At 34.6% G+C, this 17,583-nt stretch overlaps 1 protein-coding gene across 1 annotated transcript in view; it reads right to left on the bottom strand.

The window, feature by feature from the left end:
* The window catches only part of LOC145286323 (protocadherin Fat 4-like), a 342,844-nt gene that overhangs the window by 37,000 nt on the left and 288,261 nt on the right, over positions 1-17,583 (bottom strand). The window contains exons 40-43 of the mRNA XM_080135245.1: positions 16,001-16,126; positions 10,726-10,853; positions 9,816-10,019; positions 4,823-4,911 (exon numbers count right to left, since the gene is read on the bottom strand). Of these exons, the coding sequence (XP_079991371.1) occupies positions 4,823-4,911; positions 9,816-10,019; positions 10,726-10,853; positions 16,001-16,126 (547 nt within the window). The remainder of the gene's footprint in view (positions 1-4,822; positions 4,912-9,815; positions 10,020-10,725; positions 10,854-16,000; positions 16,127-17,583) is intronic.

Raw genomic sequence — 17,583 nt, 5'->3', positions numbered from 1 at the left:
AGACAGACAAAAAGAAAGTGATGAAGAAATGGACAAAACAGTAAATAATGGGCAATCAACAATTCCCTCACCAACCAACAATCATGAGGTTGTTTGCTCAGCAACCGAAAAGGCTAACATGCTCACCAGTCGGTTTGCCTCCAACTCCACACTGAACCCTGCTAACCACCCCCTTCCTGACTTTCCTTTGCGGACAGACGCCATGCTAGACGATCTGAAAATCACCCCTTTTCAGGTGCATGCTATCATAAAAACCTTGACACTTCAAAAGCATGTGGACTTGATCTCATCCCGGCTATGCTATTAAAAAAATACTCTGCCGAAGTAGCTCCAGTTCTCTCCAAACTTTACAACAAATGTCTTAATGAGTCTTGCTTTCTTGCCCTGCTGGAAAACTGCTTCTGTCGTACCAGTTTTCAAGAATTCTGGCAAAAGAACTGACCCAGTAAATTATCGCCTCATTAGCCTCCCTCCCACTTTTCGCCAAAATATTTGAGTCCATAATTAATCAAGCTCTAGTCCATTTATTTATTTATTTATTTTTTTATTACATTTTCAGCCCAAAACAAGGCATATTGCCACTTTGGTGTAGGGGGCTACTATCAGGGAAAACATCTACTGGGGTACTATGTAGGGATTTGGGCAGCAAGATGCTGGTTCACGTTGCACTTGAACTTCTGTATGTCAGTACAGTTGGGGAAGCAGTGACCTGGAATGGAATTCCAAAGTCTAGCAGTTCTGGGGAAGAAACTACTGGAGTAGAAAGATCTTTTACATCTAGGGATCTCTACAGTGTGGGGGTGGGATTTTGCAGCTTGTCGGGTCTGTCGAGGGTGTTCACGTCGTGGGGGTACAAGTGCTTGCAGTTCATCAGAGCATTCACCATTAAAATACTTGTAGAACAGGCAGAGGGATGCAACGTTTTGTCGATGGGACAGAGATTGAAGCTTAGATGCCAGTTCAGGGGCTATCAGATTTGCGACGCCCTTTTGAACCTTGTCAAGGAGCGAGAGACTAGTAACCGATGCACCAGCCCAAATATGACAGCAATACTCCATACATGGGCGAATGGTGGCCTTATAGAGGTACAGAATACTTTCGGGTGTTAGTAGTTTTCTAGCACGGTAGAGAGAGCCCACCTTCCTCGCAGCGGCCCTGGCAATGCCCTCGATGTAATTGTTCCAACTCATGTTTCCTGTGAACGTTAGGCCAAGGAGCTTGAAAGACGTACTCTCAGATAAAGAGTCGTTGGCCATTGCTATAGGTGGTAGAGAAGGTTTCTTGTAATTATTGAATGAAACCAGTTTAGTCTTGGCGGCATTGAATGTGACTATCCATTTTTGTCCCCATTCCACTACTGATTGGAGGTCATCCTCTAGTGTTTCTGCCATTACTTTAGATATATGTTCATTTGTTTTCCTGTCGTGCCTGCTATAGAGTGTGGTGTCATCAGCATATATAACCATCTCAGAGGCAATTTTGTCGGGGAGATCATTTATGAATATCAGGAACAATAGAGGTCCAAGGATAGATCCCTGGGGCACTCCCGCAGTTATATCATATTGTTTAGATGCATGACCGTCGAGGACAACCTGGATTTTTCTCTTATCTAAGAAGGATTTAATTATGTTAAGTATTCTACCAGTGATACCGTATGATCTAATCTTCCTGAGGAGACCCTCATGCCATACCCTGTCAAAAGCCTTAGATATATCTAGAGCTACCGCTCTGCCCTCTCCCGCTTTGTCCAGTGAATGGTATATGCGTTCAGAGATTACAGTGAGGATGTCTGCTGTGGAACGGGCTTGTCTAAATCCATATTGTTGGTCGGTCAGAAGTTTAGCATCTGTAAGGTGCTGGACTAGAGCATAGTTAATTAAGGTCTCAAATATTTTGGCAAAAAGTTGGAGGAGGCTAATAGGGCGATAATTTAATGGGTCATTTCTTTCGCCAGAATTCTTGAATACTGGTACTACAGAAGCAGTTTTTCAACAGGCCCGGAAAGCAAGATTCATTAAGGCATTTGGAGAGAACTGGAGCTACTTCGGCTGAGCACTTTTTAATAGCACAGCTGGGATGAGGTTGGGTCCACATGCTTTTGAAGTGTCAAGGTTTTTTATGATAGCATGCACCTGAGCAGGTGTGGTTTTCAGATCGTCTAGCGTGGCGTCTGTCTGCATAGGAAATTGAGGTAGGGGGTGGTTGGGAGGGTCCAGTGTGGAGTTTTAGGCAAACCGACTGGCAAGCATGTTAGCCTTTTCAGTTGCTGAGCAAACAACCTCGTGATTGTTGGTTAGTGGGGGAATTGTTGATTGCCCATTTATTTACTACACTGTTGTAGACTTTCCAGAAGTCACGAGTTCCTAGTTTTTGTGCTTCGATGCGTTTTTTAGTGGTTTCCGTAAATTCCCTCTTAGCTGTCGCTATTTCTTTCTTAACGTTACTTCTAGCTTCTATGTACTTCTGTCTGTTTGAACTGGACTTATGTCGGTTAAACCTGTGGAATGCACCTTACAGATGCAAAACTTCTGACTGATCAACAATATGGATTTAGGCAAGCCCGTTTCACAGCAGATATCCTCACTGTAATCTCTGAATGTATATACCAGTCACTTGACAAAGTGGGAGAGGGAAGAGCAGTAGCTCTAGATATATCTAAGGCTTTTGACAGGGTATGGCATGAGGGTCTCCTCAGGAAAATTAGATCATATGGTATCACTGGTAGAATACTTAACATAATTAAATCCTCCTTAGATAAGAGAAAAATCCAGGTTGTCCTCGACGGTCGTACATCTAAACAATATGATATAAATGCGGGAGTGCCCCAGGGATCTATCCTTGGACCTCTACTATTCCTGATATTCATAAATGACCTCCCTGACAAAATTGCCTCTGAGATGGTTATATATGCTGATGACACCACACTCTATAACAGGCACAACAAAAAAACAAATGAACACATATCTAAGGAAATGGCAGAAACACTAGATGACCTCCAATCCGTAGTGGAATGGAGACAAAAATGGATGGTCACATTCAATGTTGCCAAGACTAAACTTGTTTCCTTCAATAATTACAAGAAACCTTCTCTACCACCAATAGCAATGGCCAAAGATTCATTATCTGAAAGTACATCTTTTAAACTCCTCGGCCTTACGTTTGCAGTAAACATGAGTTACAACAATTACATTGAAAGCATTGCCAGGATCGTTGCGAGGAAGCTGGGCTCTCTCTACTGTGTTAGAAAACTACTAACGCCCAAAAGTATCTTGTACCTCTGTAAGGCCACCATTCGCCTATGTATGAAGTATTGTTGTCATATTTGGGCTGGCGCATCTGCTACTAGTCTCTCACTTCTAGACAAGGTCCAAAAGAGAGTCTCCAACTTGATAGGTCCTGAACTGTCATCTAAGCTTCAGCCTCTATCCCACCAACGAAATGTTGCATCCCTCTGCCTGTTCTACAAGTATTTTAATGGTGAATGCTCTGACGAACTGCAAGCACTTGTGCCCCCATGTTGTAAATACCCTTGACAAACCCAACAAGCAGATAAATCCCACCCCTACACAGTAGAGATCCTAGATGTAAGAGAGCTTTCTACTCCAGCAGTTTCTTCCCCAGAACCGCTAGACTTTGAAATTTCATTCCGGGTCTCTGCTTCCCCAACTGTACTGACATGCAGAAGTTCAAGTGTAACGTGAACTGACATCTTGCTGCCCAACTTCCTACACAGTACCCCTGATGCTTAAGTCCCTGATAGTAGCCCCCTACAACAAAGTGGCAATGTGCCTTGTTTGGGGTGAAAATGTAAAAAAAAAAAATAAATAAATACTGGCAGTCTAAATAAAATACTGACAGAGAGAGGTAGACATAAACATACAGAGAGAGAGAAAGAGAGAGAGAGAGAGAGAGAATCTTTGTCAGACTTAATCTCTACTCTTATATAAAAGTTATTTTGAGTGTGTGTGTGTGTGTGTGTGTATGTATGTGTGTGTGTGTGAGTTCCTTCCTCATAGGTTCTGAAACGGCTGAGATTATCTTTTGCAAATTTCACACAAGGGTAATTTGTATGTCTGGCAGTGTTCTTAGATAATTTTGTACAGAAATTCCTTCAATTAGTATCGAAAATTGAAAAATTCGATCTTAAAAATAGTCTTTCTCTTTTATAGACAAAAAAGAGGAGTTACAAAAGAAATAATAAAATCTCAGTAAATCATTTCAAAAGAAATAATAAAATCTCAGTAAATCATTTCGTCTTAAAAAAACAAAAAACGATTTATTTTCATCTGGAGATGTAGCTTAGTGGAAGAGCATTCGACTACAGATCGAATGATTCCCTGTTCAAACCCGAGTGTACCTCACCATTTTATTTTAATTCTTTCTTATTAATGAGTTCAATTTAGGATAAAAGAAGAGGTACCATTTAAAATCGCTGCAAATCATTTCTTTATTCTTCTACAGCTGACGTAATATTGTAAACATTTCTTCATACTTCTACAGCTGACGTGATATTGTAAACAAACACACACAGAATTTGATGAACTACATTATCATTATTATTATTATTTTTTTTTTTTTGATAATTAGTCCACCGGGCACATTATTCCTCATAATACGTAATAATCAATAGAGGATTGATTCTATAATAATATATACACAATCTGCATAAATTAAAATATCATGTTTAAGTGTATTGTACGACTGTGCAACGTTAGGTGGCCATCTAACACATTTATAGATAAAATAATGATGCCAACTATTACGACATTCGAGATTTATAAATAAAAATCATTAAAATCAAAGCAGATAAAAAAAAACTTACCCAATAAAAGAGTCCAAAATTGTTTCCACAAAATCCACTGGCTTGTCAACATTTATTTCAAGATTGAACTTACTGTCGTATACGAAAACCTAAAATACGATCAACATTTTTTTTTAATTAAAATGACTTAAATTTTTATTTTGACTTTTAGCTAAGATCAAAGTATAGTATCTGCTTCGTCTGAGTGTTACATGGAAAAGGGTTGTCCCCTTTCCATGTAAATAAGAAGAATGTTAGATAAGTGAAAATGAGATTAGGATAAGCCTAGAATCGAACCCTGTAGGCAAAGTTAAGAAATGGAATGTTAGAAATTTAGTCTATTGTTAAATTGTATTAGAAATAGTTAAATATTGTTTATATCGGCAAAAAGAGTTGATTGTTAATTCTTTTAGAAATCGGAATATTAAAAATGTCAGCTAAAAGAATGAACAATGCAAATTAAATTATATTGTTTAAAAATAGGTTAGATTAGAATTGAGGATTCTTTTGTTGTCAAAAGTGTGTTGGACAAACATATGTAAAGCCACGTGAAATTAGTCACGTTTGAAAAACACACTTCTGACGTCATAGACAAAGGACATTTCTCCATATTATTGGTTCGGATTTTAATCAGAAAAAGTCAGTCAGCAAGAGATCCAGTCAGTTGGTCAGTTGAGCCCTTGGAAGCGAAAGGAAAACATTTAGACTATGTAGATCCAAATTTGAACGTCTGACGTCATCGACCGGCCGATCAGATGAATAAAGAAGTCATCATTATGTTGTAACTGTTGTCTTGTGTCAACCTTCATCACGAACGAAAGGTAATTGTGTTTATCATCTTATAATGAACATTGTGTAACCCTTCGAAGATTATGTGTCCTCCCCACCATCATCATAAGTGAAGTATCTCCTTCTCCTCTAAAATGTGTTAAAAGGACTGTAATATAAATGTCTTCTCTCCTCATCATCACTATCGTTATGTCTGTATTACATGAGGCAGCAAAGAGTTTATTTGATTTCGTCTCTTCCTTTTTGAGGAGGATGGGTACACTCTTTTTCGTGGGACCAACTAGGATATTCATGAAATTCGGTCAGAGTACCCCTTTCTTAGGTGGGAGCTGGATTACTTCTGTGAGAGGGAGGTAAACAAATCCGGCTTTTTTGCTAAGATGAAAGTGCAATATGTGTTCTGTCTCAAGAATCCATCTTTCCAGGCATTTACCTCTTCTTTTTAGTGGAGGATGAGTTTATTATCTATATTATCTATATCTATATTGAGATACTCTCATCTATGAGAGACTGCCAACGTAACTATACAGATTTTTTGTTCATCAAGTTTGGCTATTGTAGAGAGAACTAGATTTACCTCACATTAAAAACCTTGTGTCTAACTTTTCCCTCGTGGAGAGGTAAGCAGGTAGATTTTAGGGGTTGGAGAAATGCCTTTTATTTCCAAGATGATCATTTTTATACTACGAGGGGCGTTCGAAAAGTAATGACTCCTATTTTTTATTCCATCCAAATGGATCAAAGGGGGATTGTAAATTGCATTGTTATGATCACTGAACTTATGCATTTATGACCTGAAAGTTTCATTTCTCCATAGCAGATATTGATGGTGTAAGACTAAGAAAGCTACCCCTGTCATGAACATGCATCAGAAGCAGAGATGCGTCATTATATTCCTGGCAAAAGTGCATTGAGAATGGTGATAACTATGTAGAAAAATTAATTCTGGAGAACAAACTGTCGCTCATTTTAATAGTACCACTCATGTCTTCGTAGCTCTTTAACTTTTCGAGTTAAAAAAAAAATAGGAAGCTTTATTTTTGGAATGACCCTCGTTTGAAAAACATGTTGTTGGAGAATGGTAATAATCTATCTTGTGTAACATAATATTAACTGATTTCGTGTCCATGCGATAAAGAATGCGTTACGTGGACAGTATTGGAAACTTTCAGGTGAGATTTTTAAACCATCTGATCATATTTGAGGTTGTGTTGACTTTCGACAAACATTTAAACTTTGTGGAAATATCTTCTGCATATTTTTTTGCGCTTTCCTATTTTTTTGCTAATACATTTTATTTGATTTTCAAAATGTAAATGACCATAAAACAAATGAGAAAATTTATAATAATTTTTATAAAAAAACTTAAATCAGAAAATAATTATACAAAAATTGTAAAAATAAAGAACGCATTGCATAGACAGTGTTGGGAACTTTCAGATGAAATCTTTAAAGAATCTGATCGTATCTGAGGTCGTGTTGATATGCTTAAGGCATAAAAAGGTAGAAACAACAGAGAAAAAAGGAATCAGGTTTTTAACATTATTTACTTTCTTTTATTTCCATGGCAAGTGCTCGACTGAGCTTCAATCTATGATCCCCCCTTCGCCAAACTTTCACAAAAAACACTCGTCTAGCAGAAACCACTATCAATAATTTCCCCACTCTTTATCTGTGCCTAAACCTAAACGTACATTCCATGAACAAAGTTTCTTTCTTAGAATTGCATTCCTGTGGAACTCTGTTCCTTTTCTCTGCTTTCCAGCTGACTACAATACGGTCGTTTTCAAGTCCAACGTAAACAAGTTTTGATGAGCCATCCTTTTCTGTAATCCAATTTTCCAAATTTCCACTACTAACGATTACTGCGATATTGTCCCATTGACCACAATACACTTATTAACCCTTATCCTCGAGTGCCCTCTGGTCCTTGATAAGTAGTGACTTCTTAGTAAAAGAAAAAATGCTAATGCCCCATCACTTATCAAGACCAAAAGTCTCTTGAAGATAAAGATTATTAGAATGAAATGATTGTCAATTTAAAGATGAAGAATATCATGAGAAGATTGAGGATAATTAGTTGAATGAACTAAGTTTGATGATTTGTGGGGACAGTTTAGGCAAGAATATATTGACATTGGCTTTGAAGACGACCATGTTGTAGTCTTCAGAGAAGCATGTCTGCGCCATGGAACAGTTTGCCAGAAAAAGTTGTGACACATACTTCCATATTCAGGTTTAACGTGGCCTTCGACAAACATTTAAGCTTTATGGATGTAAATATCTTCTAACTATCTTTCTACATGGTTCATTACACTTTCCTATTTTTTTTTTTTTGCTAATAAATTTTATTTGATTTTGGAAATGCAAAATGACCATAAAAACAAATGAGAAAATTTACAATAATTTTTATAAAAATATTGATGAGAAAATAATTATAAAAAAATTGTACAAAAATTATTTATATTTTTATAAATTATGGAATTTTACAAAAAAATATTGAATCATTGAATTTTAATAAAATCTACAAAAAATCCATTCATAAAGCGGTCGAACATGAAAATAGTCGTCATTTTTGTGCCTCTGCATATGAATGCATCCCCAAACAAGATGGCTGTAAATCTGTAATGTTATCAAGCAATATATAACAAAACTACTTATTTGTTATCAAAATAGAGCCTGGTTCTAAGAAATCTTGACTATTGGAATGCCAATATTAAATATTGAACTATTTAAAAATATTAAAACATTTTTTATAGTGGAATTATTCAAAAATAATTCTTGAAGATTTATATAAAATATTCGATTGTGTTTGCTAAAGTTATTTAGCAAAAGAGACAGCCATTAATTTGAATTGTTTGCACGGCTGTGACGATGCGGTTTAATTACGGTGAATGTTTTATAGTAATGAAAATTATGTTAAACATCCCCAGATGTGTGTACAAACTGTTGCAGGTTGTTTCACGTTGACGAGTTTAAGCTTTGCGGCATTAAATGCACGAGAAATATTGCTTGAGTGGAAAAAGAAGAATTTGGAGAAAAACTCCAACTACATGGCTTAAAATTATTAAGAAGGGTTTTTCACACACAGTGCATATCAACATTTATGGTGAACCTTCAGATCAAACAATTGCGAGACTTGAGTATGCAATTGGGCATAGAAAAGGTTTGAGCAACTTCTATTAAGAACATCATAGTGAGCCATCTCTTAAGATTTGAATATGATGACATCGAACTTTCGAATCAATGACATTTGTAAAATCAGAATATTTGATATTCTATTTTTTTTTAAATCAAGATTAGCAACATTGAATTAATTCTCCAAGCATGTAGAATGTTATAAAAATTCACTGTGTTTTGGGGTGGCAATAATGCACATGTCAAAAAATAGAAGATAATTAAAAACTGGTGACAGAACAAAAAAACAACCATTTCATTTATTAATAATTTGTCTATGACAAACTATAAAGACAGTAATCAAGGCATATAAGAAATCTAAATAACATACAGAAATACAGTGTTTCTATACAATAAAAATGCAAAAATTATTCATAAAAAAAGTGATGTGTGGACTTATATTTTTTTTGTAGCATGTTTTTTTGTTTGGGGAAGTGCCCAAATTTCTGTATGTTGTAATAGGTATTTATAAATTCAAGAATTAATCGAATCAAAACATACCTTGTTTTAAGTCGACTTGATATTCCAGATTGAAGGATAAATTCAATAGAAACACATAGACATGTTTTTCCTTAACACGTGCACGAGGCAATCATTTTATTTACATTATGGAGATTAAAAATTTACAAAAGAGAAAAAGAACTCCGAGCAGATAACTCTACTTCCTTATTACATAGAACAAGGGATATTTGATAATTTTTACAAATATGAAACAAGGGAGACAATTCTTAGCAGTCTGACAGTCATTGATAACTTGAACATGTTTGTGTGGTCAGGGAAATAATGAAGGGGATAAGAATTCCAAAAAGAAGCAGCCCGAGAAAAGAACCTAAAAGAGTAGAAACCCTTCCAGCATCTAGCGACCTCTGTAGTGATAATATGTTTGGTTTGGGATAAATAAAGTAAACAAGAAAGACTCTTTAGTTAAGGAATGGATCCAATAGGAAAATAAAAAAAAACGTCAAACTATTCCATGTGTGTGATCATGAGGGGACAAGAGAATCGAACAACAAAAAAGGTCCCTATTTAGGACCTATGCAACACTTACCTCTAATGGTGCTTTTCCTACAAGGCCATTACCATTTTGATCAACAGCTGTTACTTCCAAGTTGAATTTGGTTTCTATCTTTTCTGCTGCCTCGAACAGGATATGCAACTCACCTGATGAGGGGTTGATATAAAAGAATTTGTTATCCTTTCCACTGATGCTAAACTTGGAGGTTCCATTTTCACCAGCATCCTCATCAATCACCTACAGTAATGAAACAGATTTAATTATTTGCTTGCAAGATGTGTGGAAATTCACTGGTTAATTAAAGAAAAATAGGTTTCAATCATTTTATAATCTTCTATTACATAACGGCATATGGCATAACCATGTTGCTACACTGGTTCTCGCCAGATCACTAAAGTTAAGACGCAATGAACCTGATCAAATTAAATAATGGTATTGATAAAATAAAGATTTACTTTCTCTTGCGAATCAATATCCATTGCTATGCGATTTGGCCACACACTAACCAATCAGCTTACGAGGTGCATTAATACAATCTGTCTTCTAAGGAACTTCTTAAGCCCATTCAGGATTCATGGTTGGTAAGCAGAAATAATCCAGCAAGCATTGAAGAAAGACCCCTCTCCTCTCTTCTCACTCTTGTCCCTGTCCACTGAACACTCCAGCATAGACGATCTTTGTTCGAGGATAACTGCTGGCCGACATTTGACAACCCAGAAGACCTTCAATTCTTATTTTTGCTACGTTTTCGTATTAATATATTTATAGAGGAGCACCTCGCATTACTAAAAATAATATGTATGCACATTAATCTCTCAACTGATATGCAAGGGAGGCAACTTATTGACATCAAGCATAATGTTTGATTTGATAATTATGTTATATCATCACGTAGATTCGCTTTCATTTTCTGATTTAATGCAAATGTTAATATTTTACTTACTTTTATTTGTCCGACATGATAGAAGAATTGAGCTGTGCCTGGAATGCTGTAGAAAAGGCTGGGAGGTTGGAAACGAGGTAGATGATCATTGATATCCTTCACTGAAATCACAATCTTCAACGTCTCATCTGAAAACACATTAAAATCAATTATCAAAACAAATTTAAGTGCTACGACTGTTATTCTCTGTATATTCTGTTTTCTTCTCAATAGAAGTACTTTTTTCTGACCCATATCCGTGTCTGTATCCTCTTTTGTGATACATCTGGGCCACAACAGTTTACCTCCTCCTCTTAAAAAAATAGTACCGGCATTAACTAGCATCACACCAAATAATTGAGAAGGGGCGATAGTTTTTATTACTTTTTTTTGTTATATGTTTATTAAAGCATTATGTAAATAAATGAATGTTGTTTAGTAGCAGGAAATGTTTTTCTCCTTTTTTTTTTATTTCATAAGATTTTTTTCCGGGGGAGGGGGGTGCCGCGGTCGGCAGTCGAATGCAGCAGTGAAATCAATAAAACAGATCACTGTCCTTTGTGGAAAGCACCAACCATGTTTAACAATTATTAAAAAAAAAAGTGGAAATCGCCTCAGATAAGACGTGATTCCACTTGATGTAAGGCGTGAAGCCACTTGAGATAGAGAGAGAGGTTGCAGTGAAGAATACAATTACTGGAATTTATAAGATACTGATAGATTGGCCAGTAATCACTGCTCCCTTATACGTCACGTAAACCAGATTACATAACTAAAAAAGAAAACGGAGCACTCCAGCCTCTTTTACAATTTTTGTTTCTACGGTTGATGTCATGTTTATTAGATTGTGACAAAATTCTGCAATGCCAGCCTCATTTGCCATTTTTCCTACAGAAATTTACAGAAGGTTGTTGCAGTCAACCATTTTTCTTTTTCTAGATTCCCTGCTATGATTAATATTGACTTAACTACATTATAACAAAAATCCTTAGAAGGCATTTGCAGACTAAATTTATTCCATCTCTAATAGAAAAAGTTAGAATCGGTGGAGCAAGCAGGTGCACTTGTTACCCGAACATTCTTCATCTAAAAATTTTTTTTATGGAAATCATTCCAGATAAGGTATGAAACCACTTAAAGTTAACAAGAACGAAAGATGATTATCGCAAACACAGGAGATTTTTATTGGCCTTAGTTTTGAAAAGACTTTGTTTTATCGTCATTTCCATGGCAAGTGCTCGTCTGAGCTCCAATCTTTGGTCCCCTCTCGCCAATCTTTCCCAAAAAACACTCGTTTAGCTGAAACCACTGTTAATAATTTTCCCCACTATTTATCTGTGCCTAAACCAAAACGTAGATTCCATGAACAAAGCTTCTTTCTTAGAACTGCACGCATGTGGAACTCTCTTCCGTTTGCCTGTTTCCCAGAAGACTACAATTTGGTTGTTTTCAAGTCCAACATAAACAAATTATTGATGAACCGTCCATTTAAGTAATCCAATTTACCAAATTTCCATTACTAACGATTACGACATTATCCCATTAACTACTGTAAATTCAATAACCGTTATCCTCGAGTGGACTCCGAGCCTTCATAAATGGTGACCTCCCCATTCAAAAAAAAAAAAATAAAAAAAATAAGAAGGTTATCGGTAGAGAAAAAACAGTCAGCAGGAAGAGAGTTCCATAACCTTCTTGGAAAGAAGTAACTGGAATAATATGATGTATTACAATGAGGTATCAATACAGCAAATTGATGAAGACCACTAGATCAACGAGTCAAACGAGCTGGAACAAAGGAGGCAGGGAATAGATCAGACAATTCAGAAGAACACATGCCACAATAGTATTTATAAAAAAGACTGAGGCTAGCAACATCACGTCTGTGAGAGAGAGAGAGTGCAAAAAAGAAGAAATAGAGGGAGCCAATCAAATTACAGATACGTTTCTGTACCTTATCAAGAACCCTCGAATGGGACAGAGATTCACCAGTCCAAATATGACAACAATACTCTATACATGGTCTGATAGTAGATTTGTAGAGATAGAGAATAGTCACAGGTGGAAACATATATTCACAAATTCATCATTTTACATATTTACCTTTTTTTGTTGTACATCATCCTTTATTAATTATCCAAGTGAAATTATTCAATATACATTATTCTTATTCCTTCACCCAAAACGCTATCGCTCACATTTCAACTTTTAGTGCCTGGAATATAATTTCTACTTTCTCATGTGCAGCAATAGAACGTTTCTTTGGGAATTAAAATCCCCGCAGAAGATTATTATTGGATCATATTTCGGCACTTCTGCATATTAGTGATATATTAGCAACAGAGACGAATTATCTTCCCTTGTTCTTCGAAAGAGAACTGATGTCTAGCGGCCATTATGTGAATCTCAAATATAAGCAAGTGTTTACGATAACGCAAAAATATATAATAACAAAATAAATAACACAAAAATATGAAAATCGAAATATTTATTTTATAAAAATGTATCAAAATATAATTTTAATGGATTAATATAATTTTTTTTTTCAATGGGTGATTAATTTATAAAAATAAAATAATAAATATGATAAAAAACATTTATAGATTGTTTTCAGAATTGTTTTTTTTTACGATAAGGTTGTATAAAAATGTAGCAAAATATAATTTAAAAAACATGAAACATTTATAGAGATTTAAGGATAATTTTTTTTTTGTACAGAAAAATTGAATAAAAATGTATAAAAATATAATTTTAGTTTGCACGCACTTTTAGAAAAGGAAGAGTTATCGACCCCTGTTCTTTGGCTGACAAGCGACATCTGTCGGCGGTTCTTGAAACTAAAATACACACATTCACATCATGTCACTGTGCCCATATTTCGTATTGAAAGATTTTCTAAAAGGTCTATATTTTATGTAGGTCTATACAGTTCCAATTCGTTGGAATAGTTTTGCAGAGTCGGGATTTGTGATTATTACTGGTAACTTGTGACGATAGTGTGTTGTTGAAAATTATGGATTGAATTTTATTGGGGGGAGGGCCATCTCCAGCTAATTCTCAATATAATTCAATGCATCAGTGAGCTTCGACGACTCTGCTCGGCTCTCTCTCGACTTTACGTCGTTAAAAGACTAATCCTCAACTTTGGGTTGAAATCACTAACCTCAAAAATCGCCAAGACATTTACCAATGAGAGCCTTGTGAATGATCAGAGTTGTATAATCTTTCAACGAATAATTATCCCAAAATATCAGTCATCAAAGTATTATTCTTTCTTCTTTTGGCTTGAAATGACCTTTGCTCTCCAGTGATACAAACTTTGGTGACCAGTTAGGACGATTTGCCCTTTTGATCTTTTCACAATGGGAGAGTGGTGATTTGTTGGAAAAGACCTTTTAATCACGCCTCAGGATGGCTGAATTTGGTGACGTCACTCACTGGACATCGTTGAAGGAGAAAATGAGTACATGTATATGTTTATGGAAGCATATACAAATAAATGACAAAAAGTCTATATTCCAAATTCCAAGATGTTGCCCATCTTACCGTTTATTTCTTTCAGCATTTTAAAATGTTAAATTCTTAACAGCACTTGTTTCATAGTGCAGAACCATTCATGTAATTATTATGTAAATTTTTTTAATCTTTTCTACCCTGACACATCAGGAGAATAAAAACTTTAACTTTAAAATAAAATAAAAAGAATATGGGCATGATTACATAAATAAAAAAAATTGGAAGTGTAGTTGCAATTGTGTGTTAGTATATTTACGCCATATTTGATTTTAATATAGAGTCGTATATATATATATATATATATATATATATTGTCGTTGTTTGGCTGTAGAAATAATTATATAATCTCTCACATTCGGAAAATTCTATCACTAATTGCTCACTAGATTAGCATTGATGGATGGCATCGTCCTTTCGAGTTGAAATTCCTACTTGTGAGACATCGGCTTGGGTTATTAGCTGGTTGGATGACCGCGTCCCTTGTCGAGACAGTCGGATTTCAGCGCGGTTTGCTTGATCTGAGTTAGTTAATAGAATTTCTTATGTGAAGGGTGTTTTCTCAGTGCTTGCCTCGTATGCAAGAGGCTCGGGTTTCGAATCCTGAGTTCAGATGTGTCTAACTGCTGAGCCCAAATGAGGGCGAAACTCGAGTCTTGGACTTCCAATTCATTGGCTGTCATGGCTCTTGTTATTATATAATCTTTCATATTCTGAAAATTATATATATATATATATATATATATATATATATATATATATATATTAGTCCTCACATGAAAGAGAAATGTTTTAAATAATAATAACAGAATAACAATAACAAAGACTTTCACTGGCGAGGACTACTATTGAGCGTAACCAGTTATACAGTCCTTTTGAAATTTTAATCTCTTTTCTTCTCGTTATCTGCTGAATATTTTTAATGAAACCTATATGAAATATGTTCCTTATTAAATTTTAAAGATTTTCTATTCTGAAAAAAATTTAATCTAAAAAAGTTATTTTAAAGTTTTTGTTTTAAAAAATCAGATTTTCTCATTATTCAGACATATATGACAAAGAGAGAGTTGCAAAAAAAGAGTTGTGGTATGAGGAGAAATACAAACTGAAACAGAGAGAATATTCAGACCTGTAATAATACAAAGAGGGGGTTGCAAAAATGAGTTGTGGTGTGAGGAGAAGTACAATCTGAAATATAGAGCAGGAGAGTTTTTATAAATACATGCAAAACCACATTCATTTTTTTTAAATCAAAATTAATAAATTAAATAAAATATAATCTTAAAAAGATACGATACAAGTTAGAAAAGGCATGAAAATTGTTAAACAAAATGTTTTTACTATAGGCTTTAAAAATAAAGGTACAAGATTCAATTTAAAATTTTACAAAGTAAGGTATTAAATTTTTATACCTTACTTTGTAAAATTTATAAAAGTGCACTTTGAAGATAAATAAATTTCAAATTGAATCTTGTACCTTTATTTTTAAAGCTTATAGTAAAAACATTTTGTTTAACAATTTTCATGCCTTGGATGAAATGCTTTTCTAACTTATATATATATATATATATATATATATATATATATATATATATATATATATATAGACACAAATAGAATAAGATATATGCGTTTTTTGTTTTATAGCATATCAACTCATTTTGAAGTGATTTGATGTCTGTGTCATAATTTTACTCATTACTTGGTGTATAATTAAATACAAGAGATCCATAAAGATTTCGATAGCTAAAACTGAATGTAATAGAAATAGATTCATAGTAACCTGTAATATATGTTGTGATGGGTCTCCTTTGAAAAGTCACGCCTATCAACAAAACAACCTGTGAATATTTCTCCCTGTCCAATGGAGCTTTACAATAAATTTCGCCGTTTTTAATTTGGAAAAAGTCTGGAAAAAAAAAACAACAACAAAAAATTATATTTCAAATATGAAATTGACAGATTACTAATTTTTATAAATAATTCCTAAACGTCTCGAAAACAATCGAACACCTAACCATTGTTAATCCTGAATTTATAATTCTTGCAAATTTAAATGATGTGCACAAATTCTTTGTTTAATTTTCATTGCAGCTTTGAATAATTATGGCAGGCAATGCCAAAACAAGCAAAAGTGAGAATTTTTTTTTTTTTTTTTTACATAGACATCACCACTTATCAAGGCCAAGAGGCCACTTGAGGATAAAGGTTAAAGAGTGTACAGTAGAAATTGGACAATATAGTAATCGTTAATAATGGAAATTCGGTAAATTTGTTAACTTATATGGGACGGTTCATCAAAAACTTGTTTACGTTAGACTTGAAGACAACCATATTATAGTCAGTTGGAAAGCAGGAAAATGGAAGATAATTCCATAGGCGTGTAGTTCTAAGAAAGAAAGAAGCTTTGTTCATGGCATCTACGTTTAGGTTTAGGAACAGATAAAGAGTGGGGGAAATTAGTGATAGTGTTTTCTGCTAGACGGGTATTTCTTGTGAAAGTCTAGCGAGGAGGGACCATAGATTGGAGCTCAGCCGAGCACTTGCCACGAAAATAACGATAAAGAAAACTCGCAATATCTCTCCTATGAGAAAGAGGTTGCAGGGAAGAGAAAAGCTATGAGGCTACGAAGTCTATTTTGAACTCTGCGTGTGTGTGTGTGTGTGTGTGTGTGTGTGTGTGTGTAAGTTCCTTTCTCATAGGTTCTGAAACGGCTAAACCTATCTTTTGCAAATTTCAAACAAAGGTAATTTATATGTCTGGCAGTGTTCTTAGATATTACTTGTACAGAAATTCACCCAATAAGTATTGAAAATCGAAAAATCCAATTTTAAAAATAGTTTTTTCTTATCGAAAGAAAAGAAGAATTTTTAGAGGGGAATATTTTACATTATACCGAACAAGGAAAATAATAAAATTTCAACAAATCATTTCTTCTTAAAAAAAGACAGATTTATTGGCATCTGGTAGAGTATTCGACTACAGATCGAACAATCCCCTATTCAAGCCTAGGTGTACATTACCATTTTATTTTAATTTTTCTTATTAATGAGTTCAGTTTATGGTAAAAGAAGAGGCACCATTTAAAATCGCCGCAAATCACTTCTTCGTTTGCATATTTTAAAACCAAACTCATCAAAAGTGACTTTTCCAGCCCAAATATCAGCTGACGTGAAATTGTAAACAAACACAGACAGAATTTGATGAACGAAATTATCATTATTATTTTAAAAAGTTTTTTTTGAATACTATCCCACCAGGAAACTTATTCCTCGTAATATATAATAATCAATAGCAGTTTGATTCTATAATAATACATACACAATCTACATAAATTAAAATATCATGTTTAAACGTATTGTATG

The sequence above is a fragment of the Euprymna scolopes genome, chromosome 10 (genome assembly GCF_053919585.1).
Source record: "Euprymna scolopes isolate OS-2025 chromosome 10, ASM5391958v1, whole genome shotgun sequence".
Lineage (NCBI taxonomy): Eukaryota > Metazoa > Mollusca > Cephalopoda > Sepiida > Sepiolidae > Euprymna > Euprymna scolopes.
The sequence above is the reverse complement of the archived record's forward strand: the minus strand, read 5'-3'. Positions and strand labels throughout refer to the sequence as shown.